Source organism: Homarus americanus, unplaced genomic scaffold (assembly GCF_018991925.1).
Source record: "Homarus americanus isolate GMGI-L3 unplaced genomic scaffold, GMGI_Hamer_2.0 scaffold23578, whole genome shotgun sequence".
Lineage (NCBI taxonomy): Eukaryota > Metazoa > Arthropoda > Malacostraca > Decapoda > Nephropidae > Homarus > Homarus americanus.
In genome coordinates this window covers 4,811,237-4,824,992 of record NW_024733231.1, presented here as the reverse complement: position 1 = coordinate 4,824,992, position 13,756 = coordinate 4,811,237, and the positions used below count along the sequence as shown (strand labels likewise).

The window sequence follows — 13,756 nt, the reverse complement described above, 5'->3', positions numbered from 1 at the left end:
AGATAATAAAACTGTTCACGTGTTCCTAAATTACCAGTGACTCACAAGCTGGTAGGATCTGGGGAGAAGTTACTCCTAGTATATTTAGCTCTGTAGCTGAGTTGTGTTTGAAGTTTTTTAAAGTTTGTGCATACAGTATTGACCTATCACCTAGTAATACATACGGTACAGTTATATAAGTTTGTGAACTCACCCAGTCACTTCCTCCGTAACTTTAAAGCGTAAAATACTCGTGTGTGTGTGTATATATATATATATATATATATATATATATATATATATATATATTATATATATATATATAAATATAATTTTTTCAGGGACACGAAATGAGAGCTAAGTTGACCTTGTTGCTTAGACATTTTATTTAATGGCTGGGAAACCGCGTTACAGTACGCTCTCTCTTCCACACACACACGACAAACAGCCCTGAGAATTCCATGTAGGTGTTTTAAAGACTCGAAGACTACTGTAGAAAGAGTTAGGCAATGAAAACCTCCTGTAGATGGTATTTAAAACGTCAGTAAGTCAAGTCACTAAAAAGTTCTCTATTCAGTCAGTCAGTAAAAATTATCTGTAGTCAATAAAGTATAACAGTCGCAATAAAAGAATAAAAACCGTGAAATTTACAATGGTTTCAACAGAGACTTGTACACCATTGTTTCGCCAGCGTTCAGTAGAGCGTGGTGCTACATCCTGTCTAGATACACAAGGAAATCGGAATTGTATTTTTGGGTCTAATTTTTGTCGTTTGGGAACTTGATATCTGTGTACCGATTGATAGAGGCATAATTTATTTTATTTTTGAAGTTTTGACGCAACATAATACTTTGCGAGATTGATAAAAGTATAATTTATTCTATTTTTTAAGTTTTGACGATAGGTAACTTGATTTCTCCTTACAAGATTGATAATGAGGTATAATTTTATTGATTTTTTGAAGTTTTTACCACTTTTTGATAACGTGTCTGAGAATCTTGAATATGTAGACGTAAATTAAACATTGATATCAAAATTGAACTCCAAATATTATGAACGAATGGTCAGATTAATGCCCATAGCCTAATAGTATATAATGTTTCTAGGTCTATTGATTAAGTGAATGAGTGATTAAAGTAACTATAATTGTAACTTGGGTAGAGTGATTAGTGGTTAGGTTAGAGGTTGGTAGATGTCGCCTTTAGACAATGTGGTGGACTCATGGACGGTGTAAAGCCAGTCAAGTCTCAAGTGGTTACGTGACTTGAGAACCTGTTGAGCTGACTCACTTGATGGTGTTACAGGTGAACCACAGGAGTAAAACAAACACGCACACACACCGCAGTCATGTACACATACACACTGTAGTTATGTACATACACACACACACTGCCGCAGTTTCATATAACACTCGCCACTGCCATGTGACATACGAACGTCACAGCCTAAACACATCCCCCCCCTGTCTCTCTAGAACAAACAAATGCTTTTTATATATTAACTCTCTCTTGCCCTTTGACATACAATACGACTCCACACCATAACAATTTCCTGTAAATAATTAGATATTGGGGTTATCCAGTGTCTAGTATTGTTGGATTAACCCCGTGCGGGTGGGTTAAAAACTGTAATTATTAGCATATAATGACGAACACAGGAAATGCTTTAGTTGTCGGTAATAAATTGAAACTCACTACTCGACATTTTAGATTTATTAATAATATAAAAATGCATTTGAATCTTTGATAATATTTTAACATACGCATTCGGTTTTCTGAGGGAATATTTTGAGTTTTTAAAAATTCTGGCTTAGATTTTGAAAGTTTACAGGTTTTTAAAATTCCTTTGACATCTTATCCTCTCCTGTTCATGATTCTGAAGTCGTCTGTTAACACATGTCCGTGAATTCACCTGCTTCACGCCCGTGTCCTTGAAACTGTATGCTTGAGCGACAGTCCAGAGGAAGTTCACGTTTTTTTACACCTCCCCCCTCTCGTTATTCGACGCACGGCTCACTATCACGGTCACGGCTTGTTGTACCACGCCACGGCTTCTTGTACCACGTTCACGACCATTCCCTCCCTAAAACACACAAACTTATACAGTTTCATGTATGTGTTTTAAATGGTTTTTAATTATTATCGTATCCTCTGGAGCGGTTTATTATTATCATCATCATCTTAATTTGATTAACGACATGAATGACCTTAGCAAAAAAACAAATGGAAAATGAACATAGCATGTTAATAATGTAATGAAAGCGTTTTATAAATTGGATCTTGCGTATGTACTGTAAACCGTCTACTTGATTTTGCATGATGAACGTGCATGATTGTATGTGCATGTTTAATCTAGTAACTTAATTTAGGCTTCTTGTTATTTTGTTATTGGAAGATAGAGGAAAAATAATTTGAAAATATCTTTGTTGGGATAGGGGAATATTTTCTCGCTTGACACTGTTGGTTTTTTTTAAAGGAAAATAATAAGAAAATGACTGACTAATTCGTATCGTTTCATATTTTCGATAAATATATTTATAAATATTAGTATTATTTTATGTTTATGGTAAAGTTTTCGACTTTTTTTTCTTGTAGTAATTTGGTAGTTTTTTTTAATGTTCGAAATAGGTTAATATTATGTAGTTAGTGGTCGAAAGAAGCTTTTTTGAACATTTTGTTTGCTTCAGATGCTTCGGCTCATTGATGCTTGTGTTGCTATAAGACCTTTTGAATGCAGTATTTGCTTCATATGCTTCGAAGACTTCACATTTCGAGCTTTTGTTATTAGTCTCATTGAATGAATTATTTGCTTCAGATGTCTCGAATTCTTTGTGTCCGATGCTTTTTTCGTCTCCACTCCTTCCTGTTAGGCCTACCCAAGGATTCCAATACTTCCTTGGCCCTACCCTCCCTATCTATTGGTTTATTGTGAGTGTAGTATATAAGTGATTTATGTATAGTCGATGCTCCAACATGACCATCTGGAGCTTCGAAATGACTGCTTGTCGTGCGTGAATTGCTTCTGCCCCCTGAACCTTCCTTAGTCATAAAAAATAATTCTCCACCATCTTTCACCACTCCTGTTGCTGTCTGTTTCCCGTTTTGCTGTTTTGTCACCCGTTTTGCTGATTTTTACTGTTTGTCACCCGTTTTGCTGTCTGGCTGTTCTGTTGCCGTCTGTTACTCCGTTTGATTCTGTTGCTGTTCCGTGTTGCTCTGTGGCTGCTGCTGCTGTCTGGCTCCTCCCTGCTGTTGCCCCCCCTAACCCAGCCTGGTCGTCTCTGTTGCCTTGCAGACGACCCAACAGCGGCTCCCTGCACAACCTCACCACCCTCAGGAGCGCCACCTCTCAGCTGAACCTCGGCAGGCACGGGTAACCCCACCTCCACCTCCCCCTCTTCACTTCTCAGTCTTCACGGCAGTTTCTTCCCGTTTTCTCTCTTTCTCATTCTTCTCGTCTCTGTGTTACCTCATCTTACTGTCTCTCTCCTTGCCTGTCTCTCTCCTCATCTCCATAATTATTCATGTTCTCAACTAATACACACACACACACACATACATACATACATACATACATACATACATATATACAAAGATAAACTCACACAAATGTAGATAACACATAAATGAAGTCTTACACACACACACACACAGTACTAATAATCACTACATTTCTATCATAGATCATTTCAATAAGTGAATTAGTCAATATCATCAAAGTCATCCACTGAAGTTCATATGAAAATCAATAGATATTTTATTAATCTTAGTTTCATTATCTCATGTCTTTGTTATTATTTAATATATATGTCTTTGTTATTATTTAATATATATGTCTTTACAATTTTATGTAATTTCACAGTCATAGGGATCCATTCAGTATTTGGATAACTTCACAGGCATAAAGATCCATTTATAGGAGTATTTTCTAAAAAAATTCTCAATGTGTTATTAATTGTTCTTCTCTGCTTCGTTATGAATTAATGGTGGAAAAATTCTGTTTCAATTATTCATCTTCTATTCATTGGAGTTTGGGGTTATTCACTATTCATAATTAGGAAATTTCTTCTTAAAGTAGTATAGTATTTTCTCTTCAAATCTGTAGCTTCTTTAGATAATTATAGATTGATTTACTAATGTTTTCTTTAACAATAACTTCTAATGAGTGTTTATGAACTAAAAAGCGTTTGTGTTTTTTGCAAAGATTTATCGCACGGTAAAAATAGTATAAGCGTTCTAAAAGGTTGATAATCGTGAGGTAATATTATCCTCATCTTCCTCAGAGCCCGTGAAGCACAGTACAACCCCGATGAAGGTGTAGTGAAGCTGTACCTACGCGGACGTCCACTCAACCTGTACGTCCCCACCGCCCTGCAGGAGACGTACTCGCCGACCGCCTCCACCTCACACCCTCCCGCTAAGCTCAAGCTGGAATGGGTCTACGGCTACAGGTGGGTACGGTGTGGTAAAATTCCAAGTGTTTTTAACATCTACTTTAAAACATTGATTCTATGTGAACTCGGCATTTAAAATCTCTTCATAGATACATTCTGGACGAAGGCTCTGTATATGTATAACTAAGCCAGCTTCTCAACGTCCTCCAATATCATAAATCAATATTATTACTCGATTTATTCTCCTGTGTCGTCCATTCTCCAGAAAATCAGAAAAAATGTATGATAAATCGACCGTCTTATTTTATCTCCGGTCAACAGGGGACGAGATTGCCGCAACAATGTGTACCAACTGCCGACGGGAGAGATCGTTTACTTCGTGGCAGCCGTCGTGGTCCTCTACAACGTCGAGGACCAGATGCAGCGGCACTATCTTGGTCACACCGATGATATTAAAAGGTTGGTTGTTATCGTTGTTGTCACTGTGTGTTGTTTTTGCACCTGGGGTTTGGCAGGGTTGGTTGTAATGGTATGAGTGAATATTATTTGATTGGTTGTAATGTTGTAAATCAGTTATAAATGATTGGTTTTTATAATACAATATAAAACAGTTATAAATGATTGGTTGTAATGTTATAAATCAGTTATAAATGATTGGTTTTTATAATACAATATAAAACAGTTATAAATGATTGCTTGTAATGTTGTAAATTAGTAATACTGGTATATTATTATTGTTTGAATATATTTTATACAACAACAATTACTTTATGGTACCGTGGTGTCTGGTACCGTGGTGTCTGGTACCGTGGTGTCTGGTACCGTGGTGTCTTTTGTCTGATAAATATTGTTTCCGTGCATCATGAGTGTGTTGTCTCCCTCAGCCTGGCCGTCCACCCCAACAAGCTGCTCATCGCCACTGGCCAGACCGCCGGACACGACCGCCGAGATGCCAGGGTATGTGCCGGGTGTATTTCTAGGTTTGTGGTACAGTAATAGTGTTGGCTGATATGGGTCAAGTACAGGACTGTTATATTCACCTCCTGGCAATAATGAAATCTAAATGAATCCAAGATGAAAGAAGAGTAAAGGAAATTAAAGAGAATGAAATGGGTTTAGCAAATGTAGATATAGATAGACTTAGAAAAGAAGAAAAAAGTAATCTCGGAGTGGAGTCCATACATAAGGGGTTAATGATTAGTGAAAGAATGATAGTAGGAAATCAGATAAAGATTTGAATACTAGGAGTGTAGATTAAATGTAATTGGGATCCCATATTGTGTAGTTGGCCTTTTACACTTGCCAATGGGTGGAACAACTGTTGGGTGGACGAGCAGCCTGTCAAGGTGATGGAGTGACCCAATAGCTGCTGAATGCTAAGAACCAGGGGAACAAGACCTATCCAGCGAGAATAGACCTTATTGTACCAGGTTTTAGATTTGTGTGTATGTGTTGTTTGTGTTTTTAGTGAACAGCTCTTTGTGTGTGTGTGTGAGAGGAATTTCTGATAGAGATGTTTGGCATTCTATAGGATTTGCCATATAAAAGTCAAATTAACAGACCCAATCAGTGTATTAAAACAACAAAACATATCCAATTAAGTGAATATAAAATGTATAGATTAATTTTTAAGCCTATTCTGTAATGTGATTAAGTATAAATTATATCCTTATACCATAGTGTCATATACAACAACCACATAAATTATTCCCCACTGTGACAAATACCCTCTATATATATAGTGTATCACCCTTATAAACTACAAAAACACAATCCCAGGTTTTTTTTATATAACAGCATCAGCGCTTTTGTTAGTGTGTAAAATCCCATCAAGACAGGAGTGTGTTGTGAGTTCTGACTTACTAAATTACTGAAGAAGAGACCAGAGGTTTGGTTTTACAGCTGCACAGGATTCACAGTTTGTCTTATGAGTGACTGACTAATTGGGACCATCCAGGTAGATTTAATTTATTAATGAGTTGGTGATTCAGTTAACTGTTTTATCAGTCAGTTGATGATTCAGTTAACTGTTTATTTAAGACATTTGACTAATCAGAAGTGTATGGTGAGAGTTTTAAGACAGACATACACACCAGTGTGAACAAATTACAGCTTCTCTTACTCGGAGAAAGTTGTGCCAAGGAACACTCGTGGCTCCAAATTGCAAGACGGAACAGCAGCGACCTCACCCATGAAGAACCCACAGTGATTATATAGTGAACAGTGAGAGAGTGACAGTGACTCATATAGTAGTAAAGGAATTAATGATCATTTTAATTAGGTTTTGAGCGTCCCGGGAGCATTCACTTTAAATACAAGTTGATTAAATTCTCTCGGTATTTAATTATTGTGTATCGAGTTTGATATTAGAGTGAAACCTCGATATAATGGACTTTGATCTAGTGGTTTAACCTCTTACGTCTACAGTAGTCCGTTAAAGAGAGGTTTCACTTTTCTAATCATGTTTTAGTCCTCAGTACAGTACTTTATATTGTTATTTATTTACTCCCTGTCGGCAAAATCATTTATATTTACTGTTGATTTCCGTAGATCAAAGTTATAACGGTTGTCTATGTACACAAGTACCCTGACGCTCATTAGATCATTGTTGTAGTTGTTCGCGTTGTATCTTTATTTCTCTGGGTAAATAAACCGTTTCGTTATCACTGTGAGGTGGGTGGAAGTTGCCAGTTCTTGCATATAGATCATTTCTTCCTTGGCACAATCTTTCCAATAATTGTCTGTGTCCCTCGTGATGTTGCCGGTGAGCAGTCATGGCGGCTCAACCCTCCAGCGGACCACTTGAGCCCCGAGGCCGAGGAGTGGGTACGTACGTCACAGTCCCCCTCCCCCCCCGACCCTGACCTGGCGAGTTGGTCTAAAGTCATGTTCTGCACCGAGACATAATTGTTTTGTATTTGTGATAAACATAACAGAAATAGTTAAAATTCTGTATAAATACCTGTGTTATTTGTAAATGATATTTGTAAATGAACTGATGTCAGACATTGTGGTGTAGGCGTCTGTGCAGAGGAGTATTAAATGACTCGTAGAAATTTTACACATTATTTTACTGTCTTGGTGACATTGTTGATAAAAATCACTAAATATGTTCATTCAATCGAGAATTTTTTATGATTGAAGTTGAAACTGTAGTGATCTTGTAAAATAATAATTATAATAGTACTGTAATAATAATGCTCTATGGAATTTGCAATGCTTTATAATATATCTCTAATGCATTACTTACTTGTTTTGTCGTATCAGCATATTTATGAGGTAAATATTTAGTCTTTCGGGGTTCAAGTCCAAATTATATCATTTTTTAAATTGTTGATACATGTATACAGTATACAGTACACACACTTGTATATCCATGTAAGAAATACTGAATAAAGTTAAATAATTTGTTTATGTATCATGAATTTAGATCATGATGAAGCAAGTCTGAAGTAAGACAGTTAAACACATTTTTTGTTTTGGACGGAAAATAAAGACAAATTTTATAACAATCTTTTATGTCTATGTGGATCATGTACTTTGGTTCATGAAGGAAGTTTACCACATTATGTACGATGCCTCGTATAGTACACTGTACTGTACCCGGGCACGACCTATACGGCGGCATCGTACGTAACGGTGATAATCTCCGTCGGGGTCACTGTGGTAAATATTAACCCAGCGATGCTCCAACACTGTCTCCTTTTGCTCACGTCTTCCACCGCTGCTTCTTGGGTACTGCTCACTGTCTCGGCACTAACGCCAGGAGTGTCTTATGCCGCTGCCGCACCACCGGATCATAATGTAGCTGCTACCGCACCCTATAACCAGTTGGTCTGGACCTATACGGATCTCTAGTGTGTAGCAGCTAACATTAGATGGTGTTAGAGCTGTAGTGATGTGCGCACGTAATAAACGAAGACCTAATGAGGTTATTTTGTCTTTCCCTGAGATGAGTGATGATCGGCTCCTTCAGGTCCTGTGGATTTAATACCCTGGATGTGACTGCATACTTGAGTGGAAGCTTTTTGTGTATTTTATGCTATACTTACACACCATTTAAAGTTATATCCATGTATGCTGTATACAGTATATATAAGTAATATATACTGTATACTGTATATACCTTATTCATCACAAGTTTGTATAAGTATTGATGTTGTAAATAATAATAATTACCCTTTGCAGTCAGTATTCAGAATGAGATTCTTACCTTTTAAAATACAGTTATATATATTCTGTACTTGAGTTATTACAGAGATACAGTAAATATGATCCAGCAGTCCATTGTTACAGTTATTGCCGAGTGTAATTTTTGAGAAAGAAATACAACTTCAAAGACCCTCTGTTCATTAAGTACACAGGCTCAGGGAAACCAAGAACATCCACTCAGAATAAATACTAATGATAGTTACAGAACATTAATCAACACTTTCTCTTTCTCCCTTTTTTCTCTCTCTCGTGTTTTAATTCTTATAAACATGGTCTACCTCCTCTCCTCCTCCCTCATGGTACAGTCGCCTGCATTTATACCTGATACAGTGGCTGGTGCATTTGATGAGATGTGGCAATGCTGTGGAATGCTTATCTAGTAATCCTTAATGATGTACGCAAACACAGAGTTGCTACATCTCACAAAACATATCAGCCACAGTACCAGGTATAAGTGCAGGTGATGGTACATGATATAATCACTACATCAAAAAACCTCATTACTTCTGGAAGATCAAGTTTGTGTTTGGATCATGAATCTGGTCGAGTGGTCGGGGTGTACTGTACTTCTGTTGTTGTTGAGGCCGAGATGACTAAGTTCAAGGCCGAGGTGGTTAAGATCAAGGCCGAGATGGCTAAGTTCGAAGCTGAGACCAATAAGTTCAAGGCCAAGACCCACATCACTGGTCTATACAAGCAACTCCTTGACGTAAAGACTCGCACCATTCAGCCATCCAACACAGATTCATATTTCAAAGACAAAACTCGGCTCGTTCTGCATGGCAACTTTCTACACAAACTGACAAGCTCATTAACACCTAAAACTACTATTGCATTGATGGTGCATAAATGAATGATAAAAGAATGTTATGATGTAGGAATTAAATATCATAAAAGCAAGAGATTAAATGGTGTATTTAGTCTGTGGATGATGCAAGAGTTATTATGAGATGCTGTGATGATTAACAACCTCCTGTTCTCACTTGGCGGTCCCCTAGATAAGGATGCTCGCGGTAATTTAATGGATTATTACCTCCATCCCCCCAAACTGTATTACTTATTGTCATTATCAGCATGCTTGTCTGTTCATTTTCAGTCTTTTTTTATTTCATCTTGTATGAAACATTTTTAGAGGCTTGTATACAGTTTGTGTACTTTTATATAGGAATTTTTGTTTAGGCTTTTTTGTATTAATGTTTTGGGTATTTTTTTTTTTTTACTTTTGAAATGAAGTGTCGCACAGACTTTGTCTCTCTGGCGAGATGAGACGCTGTTTCCGAGAGTTCAGGTTTGTTTACCCACCTTGCTCACGGCTGTGTTGTGCTGCATGCTCACACTGACGACCTTTTTCAGTGGTCTTCGTAGTGGAAAGTATATAATAGAGAATAGTTCATGTGTTGTATACGTGTTCAAGAGTTGATGTTTTGTTGTAGTAAACGGCAAGTTTTTATGGATTAACACAACAGGACGGGTGTTTGGTTTTGTTGTTGTAGTGAGAGGCAGGAAGGGATAATGTGTACGAGTTAGCTGTAATTGACATAAGGACTAAACTTGCCCATCTTCCCCCATTGTTTTTATGGCCTTAGTAACTGTCATAACTCGTAGTCGGTTAATGTCTGGTTGTTAAGTAACGGCAAAACTTCCCTAACTACCATTAATGCTCCAGGTTATGATGGTCACTAAGGACGCCCAAAATAGGTGGATTTTAGCCCATATATCAATCACCCACCAACTAGCAAGGTTCCTATGAACTGTGAATACTTGGCTCTCAGGCTGTGTTGAGTTTCTGTGGAAGGATTCATTCATCACCTTAATAATTATTTCAGGAATCAGAAGGACTTTTGTAGAGTGATTCGGTTCATGAATTTTCTGAAAGATTAAGTCTATTATTTTACCTTCGTTGACTTTGGAATATCATGAGGAATATGTGTATATTTTCTCGAGGAAAATTAGTTATTGCCATTGGTGATGTGTGCCTGGGGGGTGTTTGGGGAGTTACAGGATTCCTTATTTATGTTTGATACTGTATTATGTAATTTAGATTCTATATACTGTATCTGTAGCGGTTGTTATGTCGGTGGCTGTGAGCTGTTGTCTGTCGGTGATTATAGTACAGTACCTGTATTTTGGTGCCGGATAGAATTTGGTTTTGTTAGCTATTTATTGGAATATTTCTAGAATATCTCTTAAGAAAATACTTGGTTTGGTCTGGGTTACTTGACTATTCTAGCTCATATAGTTCCCAGGTTTGTGTTCTTTATATAGAAGGATTTAGAGGTGTTTTTTTTTTCCTTTGTGTGATTGTGGGGATATCATTATCTTGTAGCCAGACCCCAACTACATCATGCTGCCATTTCCTGATAACAATACAGATGTGTGTTTTAAAGCCACACACACTGTTTTTATATTTGAGTTGGGATTCTCTGCCTGTGTAAGGATAAAAATTGGCACAAATAACATGTCAAAACTGCAGTTGATTCTTTTTTCACTTTTTGCTTTTAGTGTGTTGTGATGGAGGTGTTGTTTCAAGGTTGTGTTAGCTTTTGTGTGTTATAATTGCTGTTGATCTCTTAGGGTTGTGGTGGTGGTGTTAGCTTCTGTGTGTCGTGAACCTGTGATTTATTTTCCTCCTGAGTGCCAAGAACTTTTTCCTAGACTCTTTTTATTTCGTCTAGTTAAGCTTCTTTTGGGAACGGGACATCTATGCAGTGTTTTTAATTTCCTCATTATTATTTTTTTTTTATAAAGCTTCCATGTAGTGACAAGATCTTTCTCTCTGTTTTAATAATTATTCACTTTTAGCCATAGACGTTAATCATCTTAAATACTGACAATGCTAATTTTAATCCATATTAATATTAATCTCTCTCTCTCTGTCAATTTTCTGTAAGATTTTGTTAATTTTCAGAACTAGTGATGATTTGAGACACCCAAGACAGTTTATATAATATTGAAAGATAATTGGTTTTATGAATTAAAACTGTTTTTATTAATGAGAGAAATAAAATCTTGATAATTTCAGCATAAACAAAAATCTTATGAGAATTCCAGCCAATTTTTTACTTAATTGTAACTGAGAAACATCTTAATAATTACAGTATTTTGTGTGTGAGTTGCAGCTCTTATTGCAACTGTGTGTTACTTAGGGATTTATAGCTAATATTGTGACGTCTCCCACTCCCTCCAGCCTCACATCCGGGTCTGGGACAGCGTCAGCCTCAACACCCTCCACATTATTGGAATCAGCGATATTGAGCGCTCTGTTGCGTGTCTGGCTTTCTCCAAGGCTGTAAGTAGATGATGTATTCTTTATACTGTAATGGCTGTACAATGTTTAACCTTTAAATGGCTGCCATAATCATTGGAAGTTAGCTGTTTTACTGATAGGCAGACATATTATATAACCACTACCTATAATGTGTAGAGCTCACTGAACCTATATAATCAATCATCAAAGACTCAGTTGATAGGATGATTGCGGATGATAACTTCCAGTCAATCACAGTACTGGGGGGGGGGAGGGGCACCTCACAAGATACTGACAGAATAAGGCCTGAAGGGATTAAGTCATGGAGGTGGATAATGATTGGTCTCGTTTTCCAGGACGGAGGAAGTCTATTGGTGGCTGTCGATGAAGCTCCCGACCACAACATGTCGGTGTGGGACTGGTCGCGGGGTGAACGAGGCTACAAGATGCTGGAGACTAAGGTTTGTCCTAGAACGATACTCTCTCTTTTTTTAGTAATGAGTTGCTTCTGGTAGCTATATGAATGCAAACCCTGACTTACTCACTCACTCACTGACAGAACTTTCAGTTTGCTTAGATTCATTTTATAACCAGATTATATACGTACAGGTAATTATGATATGAAATAATATTGTTAGTGTCATTGTGGTATAAATGTTAACTATAGTTCATCAGTGTTCAATGAGTAAATTCTCTGCATTAACTATGCTGTATTTCACCAGTGTTCAATGGATAAGTTCTTTGTATTTAATCAACCACATATCACCAGTGTTCAGCCGACCAGGTCCTGGCGGTGGACTTCTCGCCCGTGGACCGCAGCACCATCATCACCTGCGGCAAGAACCACATCTCCTTCTGGAGCTACGAGAGCGGGATGCTGGCCAAGCGTATGGGGATCTTCGAGAACCGCGAGCGACCCAAGTACGTCACGTCCATCTCCTTCACGGACGCCGGCAACGTCATCTCTGGAGACTCCAACGGCAATCTTCTCATCTGGCAGAGAGGTTGGCGTTGTGATTCATTGTTTCCTGAGTTGTTTTTGTTTATAGTCAGACTTTTCTTGTTTAGCCTTCTAAGTTTGGGGGGGGGGGGTTAATGAATATACAATACAACATTGGAATTCAGATCATGAAATTTTTAAAAGACTGAATGTTTGACTGTTGTATTCAAGAGGACGTTCTGTCTTATTGAAGCATTTAGTGTATCGTTCATAATATTATTTTATATGAATGTCCTGAAATGATTCTTCTTATTTGATTATTACTTGACGTGACAGGCGGCAACACAGTGTCCAAGATGGTGCGGGGCGCCCACGACGGCCCGGTGTTCTCCATCTTTGTGCAGAAGGACGGAGCCATCATCACCGGGGGCAAGGACGGACGCATTGTTGAGTGGGACAGAGAGTTGGAACGTACTGGCAACATAATTGAGGTGAGTCTCCTTGATGCTTATTTGTTTAACCCTTAATAGTTGGCCATTATAGGTGGTAGTTAGCTGTAGAAACGACAGCCATCATCAGTGGAAGTTTTATATTCCTTAGTCTTCCATTTTTATTGCATATGGGAGGGTAGTAGTGAAACCTTAGCCAGTAATTAACAATTGAGACATAGACTTTTGTCATATTGTGTGGTAATTGACGAGATGTATTAAGTCATCGTTTATTTACAGGTTCCTGAGCAGTACGGGTCACCTCGGGTGGTGACGTCCGGCCGCGGGTCACAGCTGGTGGTGGGAACGACCCGCAATTGTGTTTTGGAGGGAACGTTCACTTTCCCGATGCGACCCGTCATGCAGGTGAGTGACGCAGTGTTTCAAGCACCAGGGCAGGTAGGCAGACCTTTATAAAACTCTTATTAGTACAGGTATTATTATTACTGTACAGTATTATCATTAATATTGCTCTTTTTATTATTAGTAGTAGTATT

The 13,756-nt window shown here is 37.9% G+C and overlaps 1 protein-coding gene across 17 annotated transcripts in view; it reads left to right on the top strand.

Annotated features, from left to right (window-relative positions):
* Positions 1 to 13,756, top strand: part of LOC121869604 (echinoderm microtubule-associated protein-like 2) — a 76,719-nt gene that overhangs the window by 57,930 nt on the left and 5,033 nt on the right. For 10 of the 17 annotated variants that reach the window (XM_042371054.1, XM_042371057.1, XM_042371056.1 and 7 more), the window contains 10 exons: positions 3,274 to 3,351; positions 4,262 to 4,429; positions 4,694 to 4,831; positions 5,257 to 5,329; positions 7,145 to 7,198; positions 11,772 to 11,873; positions 12,188 to 12,292; positions 12,601 to 12,835; positions 13,108 to 13,262; positions 13,500 to 13,625. In XM_042371054.1, the coding sequence (XP_042226988.1) occupies positions 3,274 to 3,351; positions 4,262 to 4,429; positions 4,694 to 4,831; positions 5,257 to 5,329; positions 7,145 to 7,198; positions 11,772 to 11,873; positions 12,188 to 12,292; positions 12,601 to 12,835; positions 13,108 to 13,262; positions 13,500 to 13,625 (1,234 nt within the window). Of the gene's footprint in view, positions 1 to 3,273; positions 3,352 to 4,261; positions 4,430 to 4,693; positions 4,832 to 5,256; positions 5,330 to 7,144; positions 7,199 to 9,582; positions 9,598 to 11,771; positions 11,874 to 12,187; positions 12,293 to 12,600; positions 12,836 to 13,107; positions 13,263 to 13,499; positions 13,626 to 13,756 lie in introns of all 17 variants that reach the window. The other 7 variants (XM_042371053.1, XM_042371063.1, XM_042371064.1 and 4 more) reach the window with 4 other exon arrangements.